Here is a 27,190-nt window from a genome sequence, read left to right as displayed (position 1 = left end):
ACTAACTCAGCTAACACAGGCAGCTGTTTCATGGAAACTAGCTAATCCATTGTGATTTAATTATGTCAATACTAGTTACAGTAGCTAGCTATCTTGGAGGAAGTATTTAGTATTGTGTGCATTGCATCTGTCCACTTAGCTAGCTACTATCCATAGCCTACATTGCATTTGGGGTGGCAGGTAACCTAGTGGTTAGAGCATTAGGCCAGTAACCAAAAGGTTGCTGGATCGAATCACCGAGCTGACAAGGTAAAAATCTGTCATTCTGCCCCTGAACAAGGCAGTCAACCCACTGTACCCCGGTAGGCCGTCATTTCTTAACTGACTTGCCTAGTTAAATAAAGACACAAAAAAACTAATTGTGATTGGCTCATCCGTTTATGTAGGGAGAAAATGCGGTCTTTTTGTTTGCTCCCACGTGGTACCGCTTTCGTTCGAGTAAGAGAAGGAACGGCCTCCTATCGGCACTGAGATTCTGTGCGTTTTCATACTTAAGATTGACAAGTGAAATGGATTACGTGATGTATTTTGCAGACAGGCCCAGTCCTTTAATTAGAAAATGTTGCCTTAATCTGTGGCGCTGAATTGAAATGCAGACATTAATAAACTAGAACATGTTTCTGAGGTTTTAGAAGTGTCGCATTTTGGACTTTGTTGGACCCACTCTCCCCTATAGTGAACCCTTTGGTTTCTCCAGTAATCCCAAGATATCGGCATATAGAGCTAAAATGCTCCAAGTAACAAATACACTGCAATATGGAAACTAACCCTACAATCAAAATGGTGGATAACAGGGAATCTATGTTAGAGTATGTGTAGAGAGCCTGAGGAAAACCTTCACATCGGAGGCAGAACTAGGGTTGCCTGACTCCCGGCTCTAGCCCTTTCTCGTGCACTGAGAGTGGGGATGGCAAGGAGAGAACCAGCGTACCTGCAGCAGGATGCAGCAACTCCCTCAGTCTATCTTGACCTAGAGGCTGTCCGTCTTTTCGTCTGTTGATGTTTGTACCACGCTTGAGTCGCCTGTCCTTCCCGCCCACCCTCTGGGCTCCCACATGCTCCCACCATCGCCTCCCTCTGCGAAGCACTTGGAATATATACTCCCATGCATGCACCCATACATGCACCCATACATGCACCCATACATGCACCCATACATGCAGGCACAGTATGTGGGAACACCGACGGAATGCGTCCATGTTTCCATCACCCCTTCAGGGTGTCAGACAGACCGATAGACCGATAGATAGACCGATAGACAGACCGATAGACAGACACAGACAGACAGACAGACAGACAGACAGACAGACAGACAGACAGACAGACAGACAGACAGACAGACAGACAGACAGACAGACAGACAGACAGACAGACAGACAGACAGACAGACAGACAGACAGACAGGACAGACAGACAGACAGACAGACAGACAGGACAGACAGACAGACAGACAGACAGACAGACAGACAGACAGACAGACAGACAGACAGGACAGACAGACAGACAGACAGGACAGACAGACAGACAGACAGACAGACAGACAGACAGACAGACAGACAGGACAGACAGACAGACAGACAGACAGACAGACAGACAGACAGACAGACAGACAGACAGACAGACAGACAGACAGAAGACAGACAGACAGACAGACAGACAGACAGACAGACAGACAGACAGACAGACAGACAGACAGACAGACAGACAGACAGACAGACAGACAGACAGACAGACAGACAGACAGACAGACAGACAGACAGACAGACAGACAGACAGACAGACAGGACAGACAGACAGACAGACAGGACAGACAGACAGACAGACAGACAGACAGACAGACAGACAGACAGACAGACAGACAGACAGACAGACAGACAGACAGACAGACAGACAGACAGACAGACAGACAGACAGACAGACAAGACAGACAGACACAGACAGACAGACAGACAGACAGACAGACAGACAGACAGACAGACAGACAGACAGACAGACAGACAGACAGCGACAGACAGACAGACAGACAGACCAGACAGACAGACAGACAGACAGACAGACAGACAGACAGACAGACAAGACCAGACAGACAGACAGACCAGACAGACAGACAGACAGACAGACAGACAGACAGACAGACAGACAGACAGACAGACAGACAGACAGACAGACAGACGCAGACAGACAGATCAGACAGACAGACAGACAGACAGACAGACAGACAGACAGACAGACAGACAGACAGACAGACAGACAGACAGACAGACAGACAGACAGACAGACAGACAGACAGAAGCAGACAGACAGACAGACAGACAGACAGACAGACAGACAGACAGACAGACAGACAGACAGACAGACAGACAGACAGACAGCACAGACAGACAGACAGACAGACGACAGACAGAACAGACAGACAGACAGACAGACAAGACAGACAGACAGACAGACAGACAGACAGACAGAACAGACAGACAGACAGACAGACAGACAGACAGACAGACAGACAGACAAGACAGACAGACAGACAGACCAGACAGACAGACAGACAGACAGACAGACCAGACAGACAGACAGACAGACAGACAGACAGACAGCAGACAGACAGAACAGACGACAGACAGACAGACAGACAGACAGACAGACAGACAGACAGACAGAACCAGACAGACAGACAGACAGACAGACGACAGACAGACAGACAGACAGACACAGACAGACAGACAGACAGACAGACAGACAGACAGACAGACAGACAGACAGACAGACAGACAGACAGACAGACAGACAGACAGACAGACAGACAGACAGACAGACAGACAGACAGACAGACAGACAGACAGACAGACAGACAGACAGACAGACAGACAGACAGACAGACAGACAGACAACAGACAGACAGACAGACAGACAGACAGACAGACAGACAGACAGACAGACAGACAGAACAGACAGACAGACAGACAGACAGACAGACAGACAGACAGACAGACAGACAGACAGACAGACAGACAGACAGACAGACAGACAGACAGACAGACAGACAGACAGACAGACAGACAGACAGACAGACAGACAGACAGACAGACATCCTCCCAAACCCTGGTCCACTGATCAGTCGGCCCTAAAGAGAGGATTAAATCCTGTAGTTTTCTGTGACTGACCCTCCCCTCCTCCACCAACTCCCTCCCTCACCAGTCCAACCCGAAATGACTGTGGCTCAAGGCTCCGGAATGGCCTTTGAAGGTGACTGAATTGCTAATGTTTATTTTCCCCACTTCACCACAACCTTCCCTGGTCACAGCCTTCTAATGAAAAGGCTTTGCCGCCTGTGTTCGCTCCCTATCCCCGGCCTGGATGATTTGAGGATTCTCTATTTTCTGGCTGTGGTTTGTCAGCTAATTTTAAAACGGTCAGCATTGTTGTGTGCATGTAACCGTGCTCAATGTCATATTTTAGTTTTCACTGAATCTGTTGGTTAGGCTACAAAGGGGCGGCAGGTAGCCTAGTGGTTAGAGCGGTGGGCCAGTAACCGGAAGGTTGCTGGATCGAATCCCCGAGCTGACGAGGTAAAACTCTGTCATTCTGCCCCTGAACAACCCACTGTTCCTAGTCCGTCATTGTAAATAGGAATTAGTTCTGAAGTGACTTCCACAGTAAAATAAAAAAAAGTTAGGCTGGGGGGAGGGGGGAGTTGAGTGCTGCTCATGATGATGATGATAATCTAGTTGGCTCATGTATCAGCACTGATCAGAACATTTTGCCATCACGTTATGTAGCGTATTAAAGTGGATTATTTTGCTCTTCAGTCGCGTAGTAACCTACTACCAGGGATGGTGCCAGGTTTCCTCCAGAAGTGATGCTTGGCATTCAGGCCAAAGAGTTCAATCATGGTTTCATCAGACCAGAGAATCTTGTGTGGCCTACCACTTCGCGGCCGAGCCGCTGTTGCTCCTAGCCGTTTCCACGGTTGTGAGTACTTATGTAAATGTGATATTTGACGTTTTTTCTTTTTTAAACATTTGCTAAAATGTCTTAACAACCAATTTTTTTGCTTTGTCATTATGGGGTGTTGTGTGTAGATTGAGATGTTGTATATATTTTAAGATCCATTTGAATCTGTAACGTAAAAAAAAATGCCCGAAAACGTCAAGGGGTCTGAATACTTTCCGAATGCGCTGTATTTCTTGCCACCCTAGGGTCACGCATGACTTATAAAGCAAATTTAGAACTTGTATTACTCAAAAACATCAAATACGGTCAAATACGTCATTCTGTATTGTGTATATTGCGATATGATATTTTGACCGTATCTCCCAGCCCTAATTGAAATGACACCCACTCTGTCTCAACACAAAACCGTGAAATGTCTATGCTGCAGCGTATGTGTGACTATGACCGAAAAATCTGAGTTGACGCCTTTTTTGGGGGATAATTGATGTTAAAAGGTTAGAACATGTAATAATTATATAATATTATGTAAAATAGTTTCAAAATAAGTTTTTAAATGAGATCAAGCTAAACCATTTATCTTTTCCAGTGACGAAGACATGGATGTCTCGTGGTGTGGGCATTTCCGTTGAAAAGAACCAATGAGAGCACCAACGTGTTTATTTATAGGAGCATAACAAACTGGGTGTCAAATGAGTCTGTTTTTCTGGTAAATTAAGGCATAGATACATTCAACCCTTCTCCGTCTTGAAAATTTGGCACGAGTAAAGGCTGATTTCTGGATAAACGGATGGAAACGTGGTCTTTGAAGATGTTCACCGTCAGTAAGTTTAAGAAATACTGCTTTGTGCCTTCTAATTCCGTTACCAAAAACACACCTCGTTAAGATGTTTTCTAATTTAGAGGGAGGATAATGGAAGTTCACAGAAGTAACAAGTAATGGTAGAGATACTCATTAGTTATAGTGATTATGGTGATGGAATTACCCTGAAAATCTGAAATGCAATTACTCCAACTGAATTGGCTACAATAAGAAATCAAAGCCACAAACCACAATTGGGTCACCTGCTACTGTCCTCCCTTCTGCTGGCATACTGTTATGTTCAGCTCATAGTGATTTTCTTTGCAAATTCTGTCGTCTGGCGGTCTAACCAAGTGTTAAAACTGTCGGTCTGGACAACCCCTCTCTTCCAGCCATTCTTTCTCTCTCATTCACTCGTTCATATCCCAACTCCTCCTGAGACACCCGCAGGGATTGGGGTCATGGCCAGGGTCGCCATTGTATCTCACCCCTGGAGCAATCAGGCTCAAGTTCCTTGCTCAAAGGCACAGCAACAGATTTGTTTTTCCCCGAGCCAAGCAACCTTTTGGTTACTGTCCCTAGCGCTCTAACCTCGAGGCTACCTGCCACCCCGGTAGAGTAGACTACGATATATTGCACTGCACTCTACTCTGCTGTGCTGTATTGTACTGCACTGTACCTCACTGCACTCTACTCTGCTGTATTGTACTGCACTGTACTGCACTGCACTCTACTTTACTATGCTGTATTGTACCTCACTGCACTCTACTTTACTATGCTGTATTGTACCTCACTGCACTCTACTCTGCTGTGCTGTATTGTACTGTACTGCACTGCACTCTACTTTACTATGCTGTATTGTACCTCACTGCACTCTACTCTGCTGTATTGTACTGCACTGTACTGCACTGCACTCTACTTTACTATGCTGTATTGTACCTCACTGCACTCTACTTTACTATGCTGTATTGTACCTCACTGCACTCTACTCTGCTGTGCTGTATTGTACTGCACTGCACTGCACTGCACTCTACTTTACTATGCTGTATTGTACTGCACTGTACTGCACTGCACTCTACTTTACTATGCTGTATTGTACTGCACTGCACTCTACTCTGCTGTGCTGTATTGTACTGCACTGTACTGTACTGCACTGCACTCTATTTTACTATGCTGTATTGTACTGCACTCTACTCTGCTGTGCTGTATTGTACTGCACTCTACTGCACTGCACTCTACTTTACTATGTTGTATTGTACTGCACTGCACTCTACTCTGATGTGCTGTATTGTACTGTACTGCACTGCACTCTACTTTACTGTGCTGTATTGTACTGTACTGCACTGCACTCTACTTTACTATGCTGTATTGTACTGTACTGCACTGCACTCGACTTTACTATGCTGTATTGTACTGCACTGCACTCTACTTTACTATGCTGTATTGTACTGTACTGCACTGCACTCTACTATACTATGCTGTATTGTACTGTACTGCACTGCACTCTACTTTACTATGCTGTATTGTACTGTACTGCACTGCACTCTACTTTACTATGCTGTATTGTACTGTACTGCACTGCACTCTACTTTACTATGCTGTATTGTACTGTACTGCACTGCACTCTACTTTACTATGCTGTCCAAACTTGTGAAACACGAGAAGAAGGACATACCCGTCCATTATGCGTTTCGGTGTAGTACAGATCAGGGAACCAGAACGTAGTTCCCTTATGTAAAAAAAGGGTCAAGTTTGAGGACCTTTATCTTCCTGAATGTTTTTTGGCATTCGGGTCCAAAAAAGTCACTGTCTGGTCACTTCTTCAACGTGCAAACATGTATGGAACGTTTTGTTTAAATCAAAAGGGATTTACCCTGGATTTATTCAAATAGACGCCCACCCGCATCTGCACACCCCCCCCCCCACTCGTCGCCAGCGTGGCATGGAATGTGTAGAAGGCTTATCTCGGCAAGAACGTGGTAAAAAAATGGGCCATTTTGAAGGGGGGGGGGGTCATATAAAAGTAAGTCTTATGTGAAAGGTGTATAAGACTTAGTTAATTTGGGCCAATTAGGCTGTGGGTGGGTTTGGTAATTGAAGAGGCCACCCCAAGCTTTATAGGTATCAGACAGAAAATAGGGGCGTCACATTAACTGTCCCCGCTGGCCCAGCCAGGCTGAGCCGTATTTATTTAGAGATTGAGGCATTCCTCCCTGTCCAGGGTACAGCTGTGAAAGCCGCTGGACCACAACCAAACACAAACAGTCTGCTAACGATACAGTGTTAAGCTAACGCTAACACTAGCTAGCTAGCTGTGGTGGTGGTTCAGTTTGTTTTTGTGCTCCATGTGTTTATTTCACAATTGACTAGGCGGGGGTAGTTTTCTAAATAACACTGTGGGTGAAATGTGTAGCTTTTTTTTGTTGTTGCCTTTGTGCGTCTATGTTCCCCCCAAGGTTTACTAACACATCCCTCCCCAGTGTCGACCGAAGCCTACCGCTTCAACTACAGTAGAGAGAATCAAACCAGCCAGGCTTTTTAGGCTTTCCTTGTGTTGATATTTAGGAACCTAGTTCAGCGTGACAAGTCTCCTCTTGATTGTGTGAGGTCCCATAAATCACTGCTTGTTTTGACATCTACCTTTATTGGGGGGGGGGGGGGGGGGGGGGGGGGTTGGTTGGTTACCATGGTAATGCAATAAAGTGGAGTGAACTCTGCGTTGGCGGGCGGAGTGGTGTGGAGTGAAGCATGCCGGGTAGCTGGTGCCCCTCTGCTCTGTAATGTGTCCGACAGTGTGTGTGTGGTCAGGACTGGACAGGGGGGGTGGTGTGTGTAGTCAGGACTGGACAGGGGGGGTGGTGTGTGTAGTCAGGACTGGACAGGGAGGGTGGTGTGTGTAGTCAGGACTAGACAGGGGGGGTGGTGTGTGTGGTCAGGACTAGACAGGGGGGGGTGGTGTGTGTAGTCAGGACTAGACAGGGGGGGTGGTGTGTGTAGTCAGGACTAGACAGGGGGGGTGGTGTGTGTAGTCAGGACTAGACAGGGGGGGGTGGTGTGTGTGGTCAGGACTGGACAGGGGGGGTGGTGTGTGTGGTCAGGACTGGACAGGGGGGGTGGTGTGTGTGGTCAGGACTAGACAGGGGGGGTGGTGTGTGTAGTCAGGACTGGACAGGGGGGGGTGGTGTGTGTAGTCAGGACTGGACAGGGGGGTGGTGTGTGTAGTCAGGACTGGACGGGGGGGGGGGGGGGGGGGGGGGGGTGTATGGTCAGGACTGGACAGGGGGGGTGGTGTGTGTGTGTGGTCAGGACTGGACAGGGGGGTGGTGTGTGTGGTCAGGACAGGGGGGGTGGTGTGTGTGTCTAGTGTAGCAGCAGAGAAGCTTACAGTGAAACACCTGCTACTTTAAGTCAACGTTTATTTAACTGTTGTTTTAGTGTGCCTCCACCTTGCACTAAATGTTGTGCCTGATATTTTGGTGTGTGTGTGTGTGGGGTACTCAGTGGACAAGCTTGCTTAAAAAGTTGTGTTCTTGGGTGTGTGTCAGTATGCAATAGCATACTAACCCAGTGCAGGTGTTAAACTGTTTTCTTGAGGACTCATTGAGTTTGTGTTGGTGCTGAGGTTGTACAAGGACATCTACTCTTGCTTCAGAATATGGGTTTATGCCTTGGTCAAACGTGTTTTTAGGATTTGTGGAAGATGTCTATTGTACAGTATGTTGCCTACACCAAACATGTTGAATGGGTTCAGGTTGTTTTGCAGGCAGTCAGCCTGTAGGCAGCATTTGACCAGCTGTTATTGTCAAAGAGGTTTGGAGCTCTTACTTATTGGCCTATTAAATCATTTACCGCATGGCGATGTTACCGTGGAAGGCCAAAACCCCATACCACCAAAACAGGCTGAAATTTCAGGTGGTCTTTTCAAACAGCTCTTACATTAAAAGGGAATTATACTTTTTCCAACCTCATGGTGTGTAAATATGCTTAAAACCTTGGGAAATAACATATTTTGACTGCAGTGGGCCTTTAGGCAATCAGAATAAATCATCTGTGTGCAATGATTTAGCTTTTCTTTTTAAATGAACGGCTGCAGTAAGTCTTTCTACAGCATACTAACCATGTATCTGTCTCTGTCTCTGTCTCTGTCTCTGTCTCTGTCTCTGTCTCTGTCTCTCTCTGTCTCTCTCTGTCTCTCTCTGTCTCTCTCTGTCTGTCTCTCTGTCTGCAGAGAATCTTCAACTCGTTTGTGTACACAGAGAAGACCTCAAACGGAGAGACGGAAGTACAGCAGGTGAGTCATTGGGTGATCGTGTGTGTGTGCACACACGCACAAGTGTATTTGCACAGTATGTGTGCTTGTGACTGTCTGTCTGTGCCGCAGTAACACCACACACACACACACACACACACACACACACACACACACACACACACACACACACACACACACACACAGCCATCATCAGAGGAAAGGAGGGCTTATTAAAATTCTACAGCTGCCGTCTCATTGGCTTTGAAGTTGTCTTTGTTTTCACTCCCCCATTCTCTAATGCACTACACAGTGTCTGTGCAGGAAGGCTTCACTCTGACGAGGAGATGCTGGAATAGAAACATGGCTCCTCTACCTGTACTCTAATGCAGCATTAGAGACGGAGTTAATGCCATTTCATCTGCACTCTCCCATGGTTGGCAATAAAGAGGCTACTTAAGAATCCGAGATGTGTTTAAAAAAAAAAACGTTATTAATCCCGTCGAGCGATTCAGAAAGGCACACTGTGTCCAGCCCAGTGTGTTGAGGGGACAGTAATATTCAGTGACTATTGAGGTTAAAGTGCGGACTGTTAGCTTACATTTTTTTTAAATCAATTTCTGGTGATTCGTTTAAAATCTCCTGATTTTTAGAATTGTACGTAGTCCACCTATTTTAGAGGACCAAAAGTACTGGGACAAATTCACTTATGTGTATTGAAGTAGTTAAAAGTTGCAATGATTTACAGCTTGTGACTCTACAAACTTGTTGGATGCATTTAGCTGTTTGTTTTGGTTGTGTTTCAGAGTATTTTTTGCCCAATAGAAAAGAACGGTAGACAATGCATTGTGCCATTTTGGAGTCATTTGTAATAGTATATAAGAATGTTTCTAAACACTTCTACATTAAAATCCATATGCTGCCATGACTACGGAGAGTTCCGAATGAATCGTGAATACTGGTGAGTGGGAAGGTTACATACGCACAAATATCATAAACCCTCCAAAAATGCTAACCTCCCCTGTTATTGTGATGGTGAGAGGTTAGCGTGTCTTGTGGATATGATATTTTGTGCGTCTAAGGTTCTCACTCAACATTATTCACGATTCATTCCAGACTATCCGTAGTCATGGTAGCATCCACGTTAATGTGGAAGTGTTCAGAAACACTCAGCTTTTGACTATTTTAATACATGTGAATTTGTCCCAATACTTTTGGTCCCCTAAAATGAGGGACTTTGTACATAAAGTGCTGTAATTTCTCTACGGATGAATATGGATGAAAATACCCTCAAATTAAAGCTGTCAGTCTGCACTTTAACCTCATAGTCATTGTATCATGGAGTACACAGCCAAAACAACAGCATCTGTTAATGTCTCAATACTTTTGGATTTGTGTGTGTGTGTCTGTGTTATGGGTCTGGTCACCGTTGGCAGAGCAAATAAGCTGGCACTGTTCGCTTACTGCCCATTCCTGCACTGCAGTGGTCGGTGATGTTTCGACTGCATAAATAGTAGTAGACCGGCTACTACTATTTCCACTGGCTCAGTATAATATACAGTACAGTGGTTGGTACTGGATCAGTTTTTAATCAATAGGTCATTTGATAGATATGTTTCTGCCCCACAGCTACTGATCCTGAATGCTAATCCATAAAAACATCTGTGAAGTTCACAGCTCTGTGTTGCTTGTTTACAGCGGGTCATTTCATCGGGAGTTGTCGTGTTGTTACATCACCAACATTTCAAGAATGAAGTTCAATATGGGCGCTAGCATGGCGGCTGTTCTTAAACCTGGCCTAACTAACACTCTCCCTCTTGCTCTCTCTCTCTGTACAGTGAATTCAGAAAGTATTCAGACCCCTTGACTTTTTCCACATTTTGTTACGTTACAGCCGTATTCTAAAATGGATGAAATTAAATGTTTCCCTCATCCCACAATACTCCATAATGACAAAGTGAAAACTGTTTATTATTATATATTTTTTTGCAAATGTATCCAAAATAAAAAATAGGTTTACACTTATTTACACAAGTATTCAGCCCCTTTGCTATGAGACTCGAAATTGAGTTCAAGTGCATCATGTTTCCATTGATGATCCTTGAGATGTTTCTACAACTTGTATTGGATTCCACCTGTGGTAAATTCAATTGATTGGACATGATTTGGAAAGGCACACAGCTGTCTATTTAAGGTCCCACAGTTGATAGTTCATGTCAGAGCAAAAACTAAGCCAAAGGGTTTTGGGGGCTTTGAGAAAGGGCTCCGAGGCAGGATTGTATCGAGGCACAGATCTGGGGAAGGGTACCAAAAAATTCCTGCAGCATTGAAGGTTCCCAAGAACACAGTGGCCTCCATCATTCTTAAATGGAAGAAGTTTGGAACCACTAAGACTCTTGCTAGAGCTGGCCGCCCGGCCAAACTGAGCAATCCGGGGAGAAGGGCCTTGGTCAGGGAGGTGACCAAGAACCCGATGGTCACTCTGACAGATCTCCAAAGTTCCTCTGTGGAGATGGTTGTCCTTCTGGAAGGTTATCCCATCTCTGCAGCACTCCACTAATCAAGCCTTTATGGTAGAGTGGCCAGAAGGAAGCCAGTCCTTTACAGCCCGCTTGGAGGCACCTAAAGGACTCTGGTCTGATGAAACCAAGATTTGACTTGAATGCCCAAGGGTCACGTCTGGAAGAAACCTGGCACCATCCCTATGGCGAAGCATGGTGGCGGCAGCATCATGCTGTGGGGATGTTTTTCAGAGGCACGAACTAGTCAGGATTGAGGGAAAGATGAACGGAGCAAAGTACAGAGAGATCCTTAATAAAAATCTGCTCCACAGTGCTCAGGACCATAGACTGGGGCTAGGGTTCACCTAACCAACGGGACAACGACCCTAAGCGCGCAACCAAGACCAACGCAAGAGTGGCTTCGGGACAAGTCTCTGAATGTCCATGAGTGGGCCAGCCAGAGCCTGGACTTGAACCCGGTTGAACATTTCTGGAGAGACCTGAAAATAGCTCTGCAGTGACGCTCCTCATCCAACCTGGCCGAGCTCGAGAGGATATGCAAAGGGGAATGAGAGAAACTTCTCAAATACAGTTGTGCCAGGCTTGTAACGTCATACCCCAGGCGATTCGAGGCTGTAATCGCTGCTAAAGGTGCTTCGACAAAGTACTAAGCAAATGGTTTCAGTACTTATGTAAATGTGATATTTCCATTTTTAAATTTTTTATTTTAGAATAAATTAGCAAACATTTGCTTTGTCATTATGGGGTATAATGTGTAGGGGATATAAAAAATATATATATATATATTTTAGAAAAAGACTAACAAAATGTGGAGGTACTTTCTGATTGAACAGTATATGGCTCTAGTAGTATCCATCTGTGGACTGTATGTTAGGTTATAGGTTACCACTCCTGGTGTGTGGACATTTAGTTACAGTATGTTTAAAAACATTTTTTTTTACTTTTTATTTTTAATTACATTTCCAGAAACCATGCTAAATGCATCTGACCAGTAGATACCTTTTGGTTGATAAAATGTTTGCTGGAGATTTTTCCATGTAGCCGTCTTATTTTTTCTCTCTTTTTTTTTCTTCAAAGAATGATTCTTAAGCTGTTCGAATTCATCAAAAATATTGACAAGATGTACGACAGTGTCTCTGCAGCAATTGCGTTCCTCTAAGACTCTCGCTAATTTAGCATTACCAAGACCAGACGGTGCCAGCCCTGGCATTGCTGGCATGGTTCTCCCCGGCTAGGAGGCAGGTGGGAAATGACACTTTGGCACCATGGCAGCCAAAACAGCACCAATTAGAGCTGAATCCACAGTGGGGAGGAAGCCCAAAGAAAAAAGACTGACTGAAAGACAGACAGACAGAGAGACAGAAGCCTGGCTTTGAGACTGGCACCCTGGCTCCCCTTCACCATCTCCCTCTCGTTACTCAGCCAGGAGACGAGCAGGGTGATGACATCTGCCACTGAGTAATGACATAGGCTGGCCATCTCCACTCATCCCAGAAATGTTTCAAGTGTAATGAACATGATTCTAGATGTTTATTTGCTTTAGCTTGTGTTTGTACTGTAATTCTACAGTGCAGGTGGCTGTTCTCTTCCCAGAGAGGCATGTAAAGAAAGGCGTGTGTTACCAGGAAATGAATTTCAGACCAAAATGAAGAATATCCCACGTGGACTGAGCCAGACAGTGGAGTGGACATTTCCTATTAGAAGTCCTGAGCGTTATGTCTGTTTGGTCCTCTGGGGAGATAAGATTTAATCAGCAAAGCGAGAGAGACTGCAGACAATGGGCAGCTAGCCGGAGGTCAAAACAGCCTATAGATAGACGCATTGTTTTGTGTGTGTGTGTGTGTGTATGTAGCCAGAGGACGAGGTGGTCACGCCAGTCTAATAGCCCAGTCTGTCTATCAGTGTGCCTGAGCCCCCAGAGACTCAGTAGACCAGAGGTGTGGAGGCTGTAGTCTGACGATGACATTTATGTAAAAGGCCAGTCAGGGCTCGTGGAGGGGTTTCTGTGTTAACAACAAAATCAGTTCCCTGGAATGACCTTGATGGGCTATTTTATTCTCTGACATTCTCCCAGTCTACCCTGGTACTGACACGAGTCACAGGTCTCCTCCCTAACCCAGGCCTAGCCGTAACAGTCCTGAACCAGAGCCACAATGAAACTGTGTGGTCTGGGACCGTCTGGTCAGGGTTACAGCAACCACAGAGCCCCAACGTGTGTTGTAGTGAAAGTGGGAGGAGTAAACGGTAAGGCCGGGAGTAGTTGGTGAGGTGGGTAGAGAGGGGGAGAAGGAGGGTGGTTTTGGCTAAGGAAAAGTAGTCCTAAATCACTAAACCTGTGCCTTGCAGGTCTTTTGGTTTCTCATTCCTCTGGACTTGTGAATGGGTATTTCTCAGTCTTAACCACACCGTGCTGTGGCTAGGGCTGTGAAGGCACCTGGACAGCTCAATCGTGGTTGAGACGCACCTAATAGTGAGCCCACGTTGGTCCTAATTGCTGGTCCGGCCCAGTCTGGGAGGGGGGGGGTACAGTATTTTTGGATGTGTCCCAAATGACAACCTACTACCGACATAGTGCACTACTTTTGACCGTAGCCCTTACGGGCCCTTGTCAAAAGTAGTGCACTATGTAGGGAATATGGTGCCATCTTTGGACTCGTGTATCGGGTGGCACTGTAATTCAGGGCGACGCCGCTGGCCCCTGTATAATGACATAATCGGAAGAGCGGTTGGGCTTACGGATTAATAGGAACAGCGACTGGCTGATTGGGTGTAGCTCGGTTAATGGGTCACAGCATATTTCTCCTGTTCCTGGCCTGGGCAGTGTTGGCAGGCACGCCTCATGGGATGTGGACAGATGTGGAGACTGGCTGCCGGTAGTGGAGACTGGCTGCCGGTAGTGGAGACTGGCTGCCGGTAGAGGAGACTCGCTGCCGGTAGTGGAGACTGGCTGCCGGTAGTGGAGACTGGCTGCCGGTAGTGGAGACTGGCTGCCGGTAGTGGAGACTGGCTGCCGGTAGAGGAGACTGGCTGCCGGTAGAGGAGACTGGCTGCCGGTAGAGGAGACTGGCTGCCGGTAGAGGAGACTGGCTGCCGGTAGAGGAGACTGGCTGCCGGTAGAGGAGACTGGCTGCCGGTAGAGGAGACTGGCTGCCGGTAGAGGAGACTGGCTGCCGGTAGATGCGGTTCTCCCAAGTTATTATTTTATTTTCTCCAGGCGGTGAGGGAATGTAGTGACTTGAGTCTTTGAGTCTTGTTTAAAGCCTACTGTGTGTTCTGAGTTTGTGTGTGCGTTATCAGTGCTTGTTTTGCAGGCTATGTAGCCTGTGCTTGAATGCGTAGGAGTGGGGGGGGGGGGGGGAGTTGCCACGGTCCTGTAGGTTCTAACGAGGTTGGTTCCCTGTGGGGGTTTTTCATTGGCTCCAGAGTAGGAACAAGAACCTGTTGTGAGGAGCTGCTAGTGCGCTCGTTATTAGTGTCCCCCAGGTGGGAACCCTTTTTTTGAAAGAGGCTTCTCGATGCGTGCAGTGAGCCATAACTCCCCCTCTGAGAGCTGTAATGTATGCCTAGCGTTAGCTGACACACAGGACAGACGGGGGCCTAGTCAGGCCGAACACTAACCAGTACGATTCAATTATCTGCCCCTTTTTTTAATGAACCACATTTTTCCTTTTGAGTGATTTCTCACAAGACCAGAGCAACAAAAAACACCCACCATGGCTTTGGGGAATTTCACAATTGAATCTGTAGAATGGTCTTTTTAGGGGGGAGGATTGTTTACGTATCTTTGTCATTTGTCCGTAGCGTTTGACATTTTGGCATTACTCAGGCCTCCTTTAAGACGCCATCTTGTTTCATCTGTAGGTGCTACAAAACAACAATTGGTGTCAAATGAAGCTGTACTTCTTGCTATGGGATATGAGTGTTTTTTATTTCATACGGGTGGGAGGGCCATGAGACCCGGGTTGGGTTCTAGGGTTTGAGCAGAGCCTGAAGGTAAGGCAGGGGTAGTTCCTCTTGCTGCTCCGTAGCCAAGCACCAGTTTGACAGAGAAGGTTGTTCCGTGTGCTCACGGCTCCGCGTCAGCGTTTCTCAAACTATGTCCTCGGTAACCAAAAGGGGAGCACATCATTTTTTTTTGTGACCTAGCACTACACAGCTGATTCAAATGATCAAAGCTGGACGATTAGTTGACTATTTCAATCAGCTGCCTTTTTCCTCTCTCTCTCTCTTTCTTTTTCTGGTTTCTTCCGGAATCACACTTTGTCTTTTCTCTCGGGTTTCCGTACAGCCGACTGTGACTTCTTCTCAAAGTTGAAACCGCATTTCAGGCGGAGTCGGGGTTCGGAGGACTTTTGATGTTGTTCACAGCTCTGCCTTGTTAATTCAACCAAGTATGTACGAGGACTTGTGGTTTTGTTTTATACGGGCCGTGCTCAACTCGGAATAAAGAGGAGTAGCCTGTCTGACTGCGTTTAGAACCTAGGTCTGAAGGATGTGCTTCAACCCAGGTTGAAAAAAGGAATAGGTACTCAACTAAAATATAATCATATTAATCGTGTGTGTGTGTGTGTGTGTGTGTGCTGTTATGTTTTCCACGAGTAATTCCACCATGTTGAGGAGAACCTTACGTATGATTTGTTCTATACAGGATTATATCCAACTGTGTGTGTGTGTGTGATTGGTTGTAGCTTGCGAAGAAGATCCGCGAGAAGTTTAACCGTTACCTGGACGTGGTGAACAGGAACAAGCAGGTGGTGGAGGCATCCTACACGGCCCACCTGACCTCCCCCCTCACCGCCATCCAGGACTGCTGCACCATCCCGCCCTCCATGATGGAGTGAGTATTTACACACACACACACACACACACACACACACACACAAATCTGCAAATTGAATTGGCATTTTAGTCATTTAGCAGGCGCTCTCATCCAGAGTGACTTAGTTTGGGTTAAGTGCCTTGCTCAAGGGCACATTGGCAAGATGTTTCACCTAATCGGCGCGTGGATTCAAACCAGCAGCCTTTCGTTCACACACGCATGAGCCGCAGTGGTGGCGATTTAATTTAGCTCGGCGGCCATTTAATTCTCCCAGACAGATGCGGTTGTTTATGGGTAATGGAGTCGTCTGGAGGCCTACCTCCATCACATCTCCCACTACCTGCAGGAGCAAACGCACGTCAAACGAGCGAGAGAGAGAGAGAGTGGAGAGGGCAAGAGAGCTGTTTTCAACACTAACGTAGACAGCTGGAGCTGTAGAGATATCTCTCTCTCTCTTCCTCTTCCTGTCTTCTTCTGCTTCTCTCTCCCTCCCTCTATCTCTCAGTCTGATGGTGTTTTCCGTCTCTCTGAAGTTTCTCCCCCTGTCTTATCTGGAGTTCCAGGGTCTGTCTCTGCTTCTCCCGCAATCAGTCTGACTCCGCTCCAGAATAATACCTGTAGAATTTCACCCGGATTGAGTCCAGTCCAGTTTTTTTTTCTTCTCAGGCACACTTATTCTGGAGGAGAGCGAGGAAGCTGGGAGAGCTAGGGTGGACAGAGAGTGAAGAAGATGATGATGGTGATGTTGCGGATGGGGTGTGGAAGGGACGAGGCGAGGGTTGAACAAAATTGAGGCTCACTTCTGAGGGCTTGTCTGTCAGTCTGATAGCAGTGCATCGCTCCCACGACTTCAAAGAATTCCACTGGGGGGGGGGGAAGCTGACTGCTCTCACTTTTGCAAAAGTTAATCTGGGAGCGTGACCGTTTTGAAGGAGCGCAGAGTAACTTCTCCTCTCCGCAGGCTCTCCCAGTCCCAGCCTGGGAAGGTTAAAGTTAAAAACATCTGATGTGTGCCAGTGAAATGGCGTGAGGCCTGTTTTCAGACTCGGTACCGTGCTGGACCCTCCAGAGAGGCTGGTGGCAGACCCACCCGTCCCCAGGTCAGGGTGTCCTTTGTTGGGCTTAGAGTCAGCTGCTGCTGCCTGCTCCTGGGTCATATGGCAGGTCATAGCTGGGGGTGTCAGGTGGTTCACAGGATTAACCATGTCACACAGCCGTCACGTGACCACAGTGGTGTCAGCTAGCCCATAGCCCCCCACCCCCACACACACACACCACGCTGCAATGCTTTCATCAGTGTTCAGTCAGGGGGACAGCTTCCAGGTCTAATCAACCAATCAATGCCTGAAAATGGCACGTGTTTCAGGTTTTAGTGACTGATCTTCAGGTACCAGCTGGATCACAATCATTTCGGACTTATTTTGAGGGGCGGACGACAAGAACCGTGTGCACGTCTCATAGCCCCAAACTCCCGTCTCCAGTGTAAGTCAGCCAGCCGCAGCGCTGTACAGAAACACATACACCCCCCCGCACGCAGACGGGACGCCTGTAGCCGGAGTATTACACGAAACACAATAAGGAGTACACCTGTTCTTTCCATGACATAATTTTCACCTGGATTCACCTTCTATGATATCTTATTGATGTCTCTTGTTACATCCACTTCAATCACTGTAGATGGAAAGGGAGGGGGGGGGGGTACGCAACTGACTATTAGGAAGATGTTCCTAACGTTTCCTATACTCAGTGTGTGTGTGTGTATCTCTACGGTTACAACTACCTCAGAAAGGACAAACGGTCGCTAGCCAGCCATGCAGGCTGGCGGAGATAAGAGCAGGCGTCTAAGCTGGCCAACTGTGTGTTTTTCCCGATAACGACAGGGGTTATACAGGGTTGTAAATTCCACCCAGCCATTCCTGATGTTCTTGTCTGGCTACGGTCTCCAGGGAGGTGTTGCTGGAGGAGTATTATGAGAACACGTTACCTCCTGCGCGTTGTTATGACTTTCTAGTCAGTGGGAGAGGAAATGGAAATGCTACAGCAGTTTTAATGTGAACTGACCGCTGGTGACTGAGCTCCTCTCCTCTGGCTGTGGCATGTTGATCCTTCACTGATCTCTGTGAGGGAGAGATGGGATCGGGGGTCAGCTGGTTTTCCCCTTTTTAGTTGTGAACTAATGAAACCTCTGTTTTGAGCATGAGAGGGGGAGGGAGAGCGGGGGGGGGGGGCTTTAAACCCCGGGCTGATAGGAGCCCATCTCTCCAACCAAATGCTTCTGTCCCTATTAAGAGACCTTCCTCCACCCTCACTCCCTGCTCCCCAAATCCCCATTGAGCCCCCCCCCCTCTTATCCTCCCCGGCAGCTACGCTAATCAAACGCATTGCTGTGTGCACCGATGGATTAAAAGAGGGAGGGGGGGCTTGGGAAAATGGGGGTGGGGGGGGTCGGTCTTTCTCTCCGCAGGGCTATGGCAATACTGTAACTCACTGTGGAGATGATGTAAAACACTCTTGAAAGAAGAACAATATCCGTATTCCTTCCGGTCAAACTGAATGCGGTAGCACAGCAAGCTCTTCAGAAGCAGTAGTAGTGCATACCGTCCACACGGTAATACAATTTATTTATTTATTTCAATGTTCATCACGCCATACCCTGGATAACAGGGCTACAGGCGTTGAGCACAACGGTTTGGTGGAGTCGGCATCAATGAAACGTTACGTACAGGGCTCCGTCGTCAGGGGAGTGTAGGAGATGTCAGTCATACAGTGACATAGTACCAATAGCGTTCTGCGGTATTCCTGTTATCTCCCCGATCGAGGCGAAGAGAACTCCTCCCTATAGGGTATTGAAACAAAGCATTGCAACCCCTTCGTCATTGAACATTATGCCGGCAGGGGCCTCGTCACAAGCTAGCTGAGGCTTCAGATACTGGAAGAGCGGTATTGTGTGTGGTTTCTGGTGTAAGGAAACGCTCTGTATCAGCGGTGCGCTCTCAATGCCGCTTCAGGGGTTATTTCATCTATATTTCTTTATTTTCTCTACATATATTTTTTTTAATACTCCTTTTAAAAGCAGGGATGTTTTTCAAGACCCTCATTTGCATGTTGAATCCAAATTGGGGCCGGAAGGTTTTCCTTCTTGCTCTCTCTCTCTCCTCCCCTTCTTCCCCCCCCCCCCTCTCTCTCTCTCTCTCTCTCTCTCTCTCTCTCTCTCTCTCTCTCTCTCTCTCTCGCTCTCTCTCTCGCTCTCTCTCTCGCTCTCTCTCTCGCTCTCTCTCTCGCTCTCTCTCTCGCTCTCTCTCTCGCTCTCGCTCTCTCGCCTCCCTTTCTCCCCCCCCCTCTCTCTCTCTCTCTCTCTCGCCTCCCTTTCTCCCCCCCCCCCCTCTCTCTCGCCTCCCTTTCTCCCCCCCCCCTCTCTCTCGCTCGCTCGCTTTCCCCTTTCTCATCATTTCTCCCTCCCTCTCTCCTGCGCCGCTCTCGTTCTCCAGGTTTTGATGTCAAATTCAAAGCGCTTGCAAATGTATTTTTTATCCGGCAACATTTTGCTTAGCCCCCGCGTGCAAAGTGTGTTGAAGGAGAATAATAATGAATGTAGCCTAATGGGAATTTAATGTCTGAAGTTCAAAGCAGCTGGTACATCAGAGCAGCTGTCAATCAAATGCACTCTCTCAAGCTCTGGAGAGGGGGGGGGGGGGCAGTAGGAAGAGAGGAAGGCGAGAGTGTACGTGCGTTCGGAGAGGATAGCGGCTTGCTGCGTATTTGTGTGTGTCAGCGGGTTACCGCTGGCCGGTTGTGTTTTCCTGTGTGCAAGGAAGGACAGAATGTGAGGCAGCAGGGGCGCGGGGTTTAGTGGAGCTGGTAAGGGAGTGCGGGATCAAAGCGACCCAGCCGCGGTGCAGTGTGGAGCAGGCTACTCCCCTGAGGACCCCCCTCTCCTCCTCTCGTCTCCCCATCCCTCTCTCAGCTCTTCATTAGGGAAGCTGAGGCACTCTGGGAGCTAGCTGCTATGAGACTAGCTGCTATGACTGCGTGGAGGTACCAGGGGGCTGCCCAACTCCTTGTAATGCCGTGATAGGGGATCGACAGGGCTTAGAGGACCCCCCCCCTCCACACACAGCATGGGCATCATTGAGATGGTTGCTACTGTTTCCATCAGCACTATGTATTTCCTGATTCCGTCCTCTCCTTGATGTCCCACTCCTTTCCTTTTTCATTACCTCTCTGCATCTCCCTCCAGCCCTGGCTGTTTCTGAGAGATATTACTTCTATGGGAGATCAGTTTAAATCTACTCTGCAGTGGTGCCGTCGTAAATGTGATGTGTTCTGTCTCGATTCAGGTTCGACGGTAACTTCAACACCAACGTGTCCAAGACCATCTGCTGTGACCGGCTGTCCCCCACCGTCAACAGTCGAGCCTTTAACCCTGGACGGGACCTCAACTCAGGTGGGTCACCTTCTACCCCTACCACTACCACACTCTTACCACCACCCCCCCAACCCCCCCTTCATCATGTTCACCATGTTTCATCATGCTTATCTCCTATATGTCCCGATTGAGACACAAGGCCACAATAAGCCCCCCCCCCACTCCCCCCTGAGCCTTCTAACCCACCATTCATCTAGCAGTCTTCACCTCTTAACATGGACAGCCATGGCCTTGCTTGCGAACAATTGCCATGACAACAGCAGCCCGTAGAAGTGAATATTCCTCACCATATCGTTCAATCTTTAAAGGAAAAGGACCCAGATGGAAATAATGAACTATGCCTGTTTCACACGTTATTAAACCACTTTGTGTTCTTTCCTTGCTCCTACGCTCTCTCTTCCTACTCTCTCCCCTCCTCTTTCTCCCACTCTCTCCCCTCTTTCTCCCACTCTCTCTCTTTTGATTGAAGAATAGTGATTTTTGTTTAATTGCATTTTTCCCCCTCCCTCGATCTCTGTTCTGCTTCTCCATTCAGTAAGAGCATGTTTAAAAAATGAACAAATCATTCTACACCAGGAGGCTTTGTCGAGCCTTGCCATATGCCCCTGTTGCACCGCCGTTAGCCAATCACTCTAAATCATACCCGGACGTGATTGACGTCATACATTTTTACCTCGGCACCTGAACACTCCCCGTCGACATCCACACTCCAAACAAACAACGACGAGCGCTATGATTGCGGTTAGACGTTATGTTAGTTTATGACCATTGCCGACTGTACTGAAGCAGCTGCAGCGTTTGCCTCAATTATTTTCTACTTCTAATCCCACTCTCGCTTAATGGTCATTTCTTTTTTCGGTCTCGGTGTGGAAACACTGGCAAAGCCAACCGCTCTCTCACACACACACTAACCCTTCCTCTGTTAGGACTGTAGAAACTCTTTAACAGCCCCCTTCTCTTACCTGCCTCCTCGTCTCTCGCACCCTCTCCGTCCAAATTCACGGCCGCTCCACCTCTGAGCAGATTAGGATGATTCATCGTCACCATCGTCACCCCCCCCCCCCCCCCCAGAGTTTATTTTCCCAAGGCAGCCATCAGGAGTTCATGTTACCACCAGGCCTCCATTTCTCAGGCTGTCTTGATCTCAAGCCTCTAGCATTCATCGTCCCCATTTGTCTGGACCCAGTCTAAACAACCAGGAGGAGGAGGAGGAGCAGGCAGATTACCCAGAGGAGGACTGTGAGGATGGTTAGGAGCGAGAAGAGGACCAAGACTGTAATAGAGGAAAGAGAGACGGTTGGGGTGCGAGAGGCAAAGAGGAGGAAACGACAGATTATCCAGGGAAGGAGAGCGAGCAATGACTGGGGGGGGGGGGCAAGAGAAGGGAGCGAATAAATGACTGGGGGGGGGGGGGGGGGGGGCAAGAGAAGGGAGCGAATAAATGACTGGGGGGGGGTGGGACAAGAGAAGGGAGCGAATAAATGACTGGGGGGGGGGGGGGGGGCAAGAGAAGGGAGCGAATAAATGACTGGGGGGGGGGGCAAGAGAAGGGAGCGAATAAATGACTGGGGGGGGGGGCAAGAGAAGGGAGCGAATAAATGACTGGGGGGGGGGGCAAGAGAAGGGAGCGAATAAATGACTGGGGGGGGGGGCAAGAGAAGGGAGCGAATAAATGACTGGGGGGGGGGGCAAGAGAAGGGAGCGAATAAATGACTGGGGGGGGGGGCAAGAGAAGGGAGCGAATAAATGACTGGGGGGGGGGGCAAGAGAAGGGAGCGAATAAATGACTGGGGGGGGCAAGAGAAGGGAGTGAATAAATGACTGGGGGGGGGGGAGCAAGAGAAGGGAGCGAATAAATGAGGGCAGGAAGAGGTGAGCGATGGCACCGGTTGTAGTCAATACGAAGAAGGTGTTGGGTGATGTTTCACATCTGGTTTCTCCCTGGGACTCGTCCTTTCCTTCTGGTTCTTGTTCTCCTCATCTCCTCTGACACACCGGGGCCTTTCTCGGTGGAGGTTCCCACGTCGCTCCGGGCACTGCTGCGATGCGAGTGTGGTTAGTTTCCCCCAACCCCGCCCAGTGGACACATTAACCCCTCTGCACTTAGCCAAAGTGTCAGTGAGCTGTGAGGAGGGGAGCAGGGAATGGGAAGTGTGATTGAGTAATGAGTGCGGATGGAGGGGGTTAGAGGAAGCGGCGCTCCCTCAGCCTGTCGTCTATGTGGTTCTAGTGTTTTCTAAAACACTGGTGGCGGGATTAAGAGCTGGCAGCCGAGCCGATGTATACACTCTCTTTTATAGACGGTCAACATCCCAAGTGGTTCCTGTTTATACCAGGCCTGGAGATGGATGAAGTGGCCTAGAGCGCAGATGTATGGCATGCTGGCGCGCCTCTGCTCAGTAACCGCCGCCGTAGGAAATCCTAGCGTGCCGCTAACCCGTATCCATTCCCGTGTCCTAGCATGTTGTAGTGGAGAGTGTGGTGTTGGTCTGTGTATCGGGTACTGTGTGTTCATGTTGTTGACTCTGTACGGTTAGTGTTGTAGTGGAGAGTGTGGTGTTGGTCTGTGTATCCGGTACTGTGTGTTCATGTTGTTGACTCTGTACGGTTAGTGTTGTAGTGGAGAGTGTGGTGTTGGTCTGTGTATCGGGTACTGTGTGTTCATGTTGTTGACTCTGTACGGGTAGTGGAGAGTGTGGTGTTGGTCTGTGTATCGGGTACTGTGTGTTCATGTTGTTGACTCTGTACGGGTAGTGTTGTTGACATGCCTGTCTTTTATAAGGTAGCGCGGCTAAATGCTTTCAACGGTGACATGTTTGTGGTTATCTATCTTAAAGTGCGTACTTGACACACACACACACACACACACACACACACACACACACACACACACATGTTTTTGTTGACATGGGCATTTGTGGAAAAAGTACCCAATTGTCATACTTGAGTAAAAGTAAAGATACTAATAGAAAATGACTCAAGTAAAAGTGAAAGTCACCCAGTAAAATACTACTTGAGTAGAAGTCTAAAAGTATTTGTTTTGAAATATACTTAAGTGTCAAAAGTGAATGTAATTGATAAAATGTACTTAAGTATCAAAAGTAAAATTGTAAATCATTTCAAATTTCTTGTATTAAAGCAAACTTTCTTGTTTTTAAATGTGAGGATAGCCAGGGGTACTCTCCAACACTCAGACATAATTTACAAACAACGCATTTGTGTTTAGTGAGTCCGCCAGATCAGAGGCAGTAGATGACCAGGGATGTTCTCTTGATGATTGTGTGAATTGGACCATGTTCCTGTCCTGCTAAGCATTCAAAACGTAGTACTTTTACATGTCAGGGAAAATGTATGGAGTAAAAACTACATTTTCTTTAGGAATGTAACAAAGTATATATAAGTATATAAGCATATTTTTTCAAAGTGAAGTACAGATACCAAAAAAAACTACGTAAGTAGTACTTGAAAGTATTTTTTACTTAAGTACTTTACGCCACTGGACACGGGTTCAGGAATCTGGCTCTATTTGTGTCTCTCCCGCTCTCCTCTCTTTCTCTCTCCTCCCCCCAGAGAGGAAGCTGCAGGGTTTGTGATCTGATCTCTCTGAAGATTCTGCCGTCTCCTCTGACCCAATAAGTCTGTTTGTTTAGACGGCCACTTTGGCCCTGTTCCCTGGCAGATGCTGCCGTTATATCAGCCTGCAGTGCAGCAGTACAACGAACCAGTAAAAGTTGGTATTATGTCAGCCTTTATCTGTTGCTAGTTGGAAATCTTAAATTCTCTGTATCTATTTAAAATCACTTTTTGTTGATGCTCTGAGCGGGAAGGTTTGGCTTAAAATAGCTAGACCTTGTGTTGTCGTGTGTTGCATGCCAACGGCGCCTTGTATGACTACTAAGAGCACACACTAGTGAAACGATTAAAAACCGTCTCGGTTATACAACAGGAATAAGCGGTTTAGTCTGATATCTAGTGGGACACATGCACCCTGGGAATTTGAGTTTATGCGGGGCCTTATAGGATGTGAGCTCGCTCTCACCTTTCACACACAGACTAGAGGAGATATGGAAAGCTTCGCCATCTACCAGTGGGCTCTGACTGGTGTCTGAGAGACTAGAATGAATACCCCCCCCGTAGGATCATTCATTTTAAAGATTGGGTGAAGGAGAGAGAAATGATAGACCTGTAAGGAGCTCTTTTCTTTGTTTCGCAATACTTCATCTCCCAGAATATTCCCTCCCTCTGCACTGTATCAACCCTACCTCTCTCTCTCAGGATCTCGCTCGCTCGCGCTCTCTCTCTCAGGATGGCTCTCTCTCAGGATGGCTCTCTCTCAGGATGGCTCTCTCTCAGGATGGCTCTCTCTCAGGATGGCTCTCTCTCAGGATGGCTCTCTCTCAGGATGGCTCTCTCTCAGGATTGCTCTCGTGCTCTCTCAGGATCTCTCGCTCGCATGCTCTCTCTCTCTCTCTCTCTCTCAGGATGGCTCTCTCTCAGGATGGCTCTCTCTCAGGATTGCTCTTGTGCTCTCTCAGGATCTCTGAGTATTAATCCTACCTACCGTTTTACAAAACTGACCTCTCTCTCAGGATCTCTGAGTATTAATCCTACCTACCGTTTTACAAAACTGACCTCTCAGGATCTCTGAGTATTAATCCTATCTACCGTTTTACAAAACTGACCTCTCTCTCTCTGCTCCTCTCTCCTCTGTAGTGTTGGCAGATAACCTGAAGTCCAACCCGGGCATCAAATGGCAGTACTTCAGCTCAGAGGAGGGCATCTTCACTGTGTTCCCCGCCCACAAGTTCCACTGCAAGGGCAACTACGAGCACCGCTGCAGGTACTGTCACGCTAGCAGACCAGCAACACTATCACACAGCATCACTCAGAGAAACAGCACAGTCAACTAGCCCAAAGCACACAGGCAAGAATGGAGTCATTATTGTAACAGTAAATCCTCACTGACTGCACATTCCTCACACATTTTAACTTTTTGCTGGGCCACATCAAGGATATTGCTCTCGACTCTCCAAGATGGTGACCTCCTAGGCAAAGAGGAAACAGAAAAGCACTTCTTCTTCTATTCCACCTCCTCCCTCTCCTTTGTTCCTGTGTGGCGCAGTGAAGAGGACATATAAATAGTATTTATCCTCTGCTCTTGGGTTGTTGGGGTTTCCTCTCCTCTCTTGAGACAGACAGACTCCCTGACCACAAATGCCCTTGATGCCCCGGGCAGGAATGTGTTCTGAGACCAGTGAAGACCACTGGAATCTCTCACCAACTGTTGTGGTTTCTCTGGCATTGGCTGGTGAAAGACATCTTTCACTTCTCTCTTGTGTCTCTGTCGGTCTCTCGCTCTCTTTCTCTCCCCACATACTCAAAGGCCAGTGTCTCGCAACCAGCCAGCTGGCGTTCAGCTATGAGAAAAATGAGGTCGCCCTCACCCTGGCTGGCTACAAAGACAAATGTGGACTAAAGACAAGAACCGCCAAGACTGTTATTCTGACCGTCTTTAAATTTTGCAATTTCAATATCTTCATTTCAATAAAAACCTTGAACCCACCTTTCCCTGAGTGTATTTTACACTCTATGATATTTGTTTCAAAGTTTTGCTAAAGACATTCTGAGCATTCCTACCTAAAAGGTCAAAATGACATATGCATATTTAACAGCAGAATAGCAGGGCCTCGACGAGTACCAACAGCAGCCAATCTAACATTTGAATATACACAATCGCAAAGAAATCTATTCGTATTTTGTTCAGAAAAGTCATAAAATACCATTTATTTCAAAATACCAAAAGAGCTTGTTTTGAGTTGTATTTGTCTGCGCTTCATAGCCAAGGCTATATGGCTTTGTCATTCCAGTGAAATCAACTTGTTCATTTAGCAGACCTGGCGCGACTATATTCCCCTGACCGACTACTGTCAACACACATATTTTACAGTAAGAATATAATGGAATATAACAGAATTAAATAAAGGCTGTTGCTGATTGTCGCCAGTACGAGGAACTCGCCGAGACGCGTTTATTCCAGGAAAAAGTCCTATTTTGAAACTCAGCACATCCTCACAATTTCGAGAGTTGTTTGGGAGAACAAGGTGAATTCGTTTACCCTAGAATCTGCTCTTTCCTGTAGGGTATTGCAATCGTTCCCTTCGCCGGTGCACGCTGCGCTGGTCATCAGTCTCTTCATTCTCAATTTGACAATAGCTAATCTTGTCACCCATCAGACTATTGTCAACTTAGATGGTACAATGATTCCCTACGCATATGTTTGCTTGATTTCTGTCACAAACTGAAATTGGGGAAACATTTTACATTTTAGTAGAGATTTTAACATTTTAGCAACCAGAGCGTAATCTACTGCCCAAATCAGCCGTTGTTGATTCTGCTTGGGAGGAGATGACCAGCACCCTGAGTG

General features: G+C 47.4%; 1 protein-coding gene across 1 annotated transcript in view; it reads left to right on the top strand.

The window, feature by feature from the left end:
• The window catches only part of LOC109897220 (VWFA and cache domain-containing protein 1), a 99,429-nt gene that overhangs the window by 29,273 nt on the left and 42,966 nt on the right, over positions 1 to 27,190 (top strand). The window contains exons 2-5 of the mRNA XM_031833663.1: positions 8,979 to 9,041; positions 16,210 to 16,358; positions 20,678 to 20,784; positions 25,480 to 25,606. Of these exons, the coding sequence (XP_031689523.1) occupies positions 8,979 to 9,041; positions 16,210 to 16,358; positions 20,678 to 20,784; positions 25,480 to 25,606 (446 nt within the window). The remainder of the gene's footprint in view (positions 1 to 8,978; positions 9,042 to 16,209; positions 16,359 to 20,677; positions 20,785 to 25,479; positions 25,607 to 27,190) is intronic.

Source organism: Oncorhynchus kisutch, linkage group LG10 (genome assembly GCF_002021735.2).
Source record: "Oncorhynchus kisutch isolate 150728-3 linkage group LG10, Okis_V2, whole genome shotgun sequence".
In the NCBI taxonomy this organism is placed as follows: Eukaryota; Metazoa; Chordata; class Actinopteri; order Salmoniformes; family Salmonidae; genus Oncorhynchus; species Oncorhynchus kisutch.
This window is presented reverse-complemented; position numbering and strand designations above follow the sequence as displayed.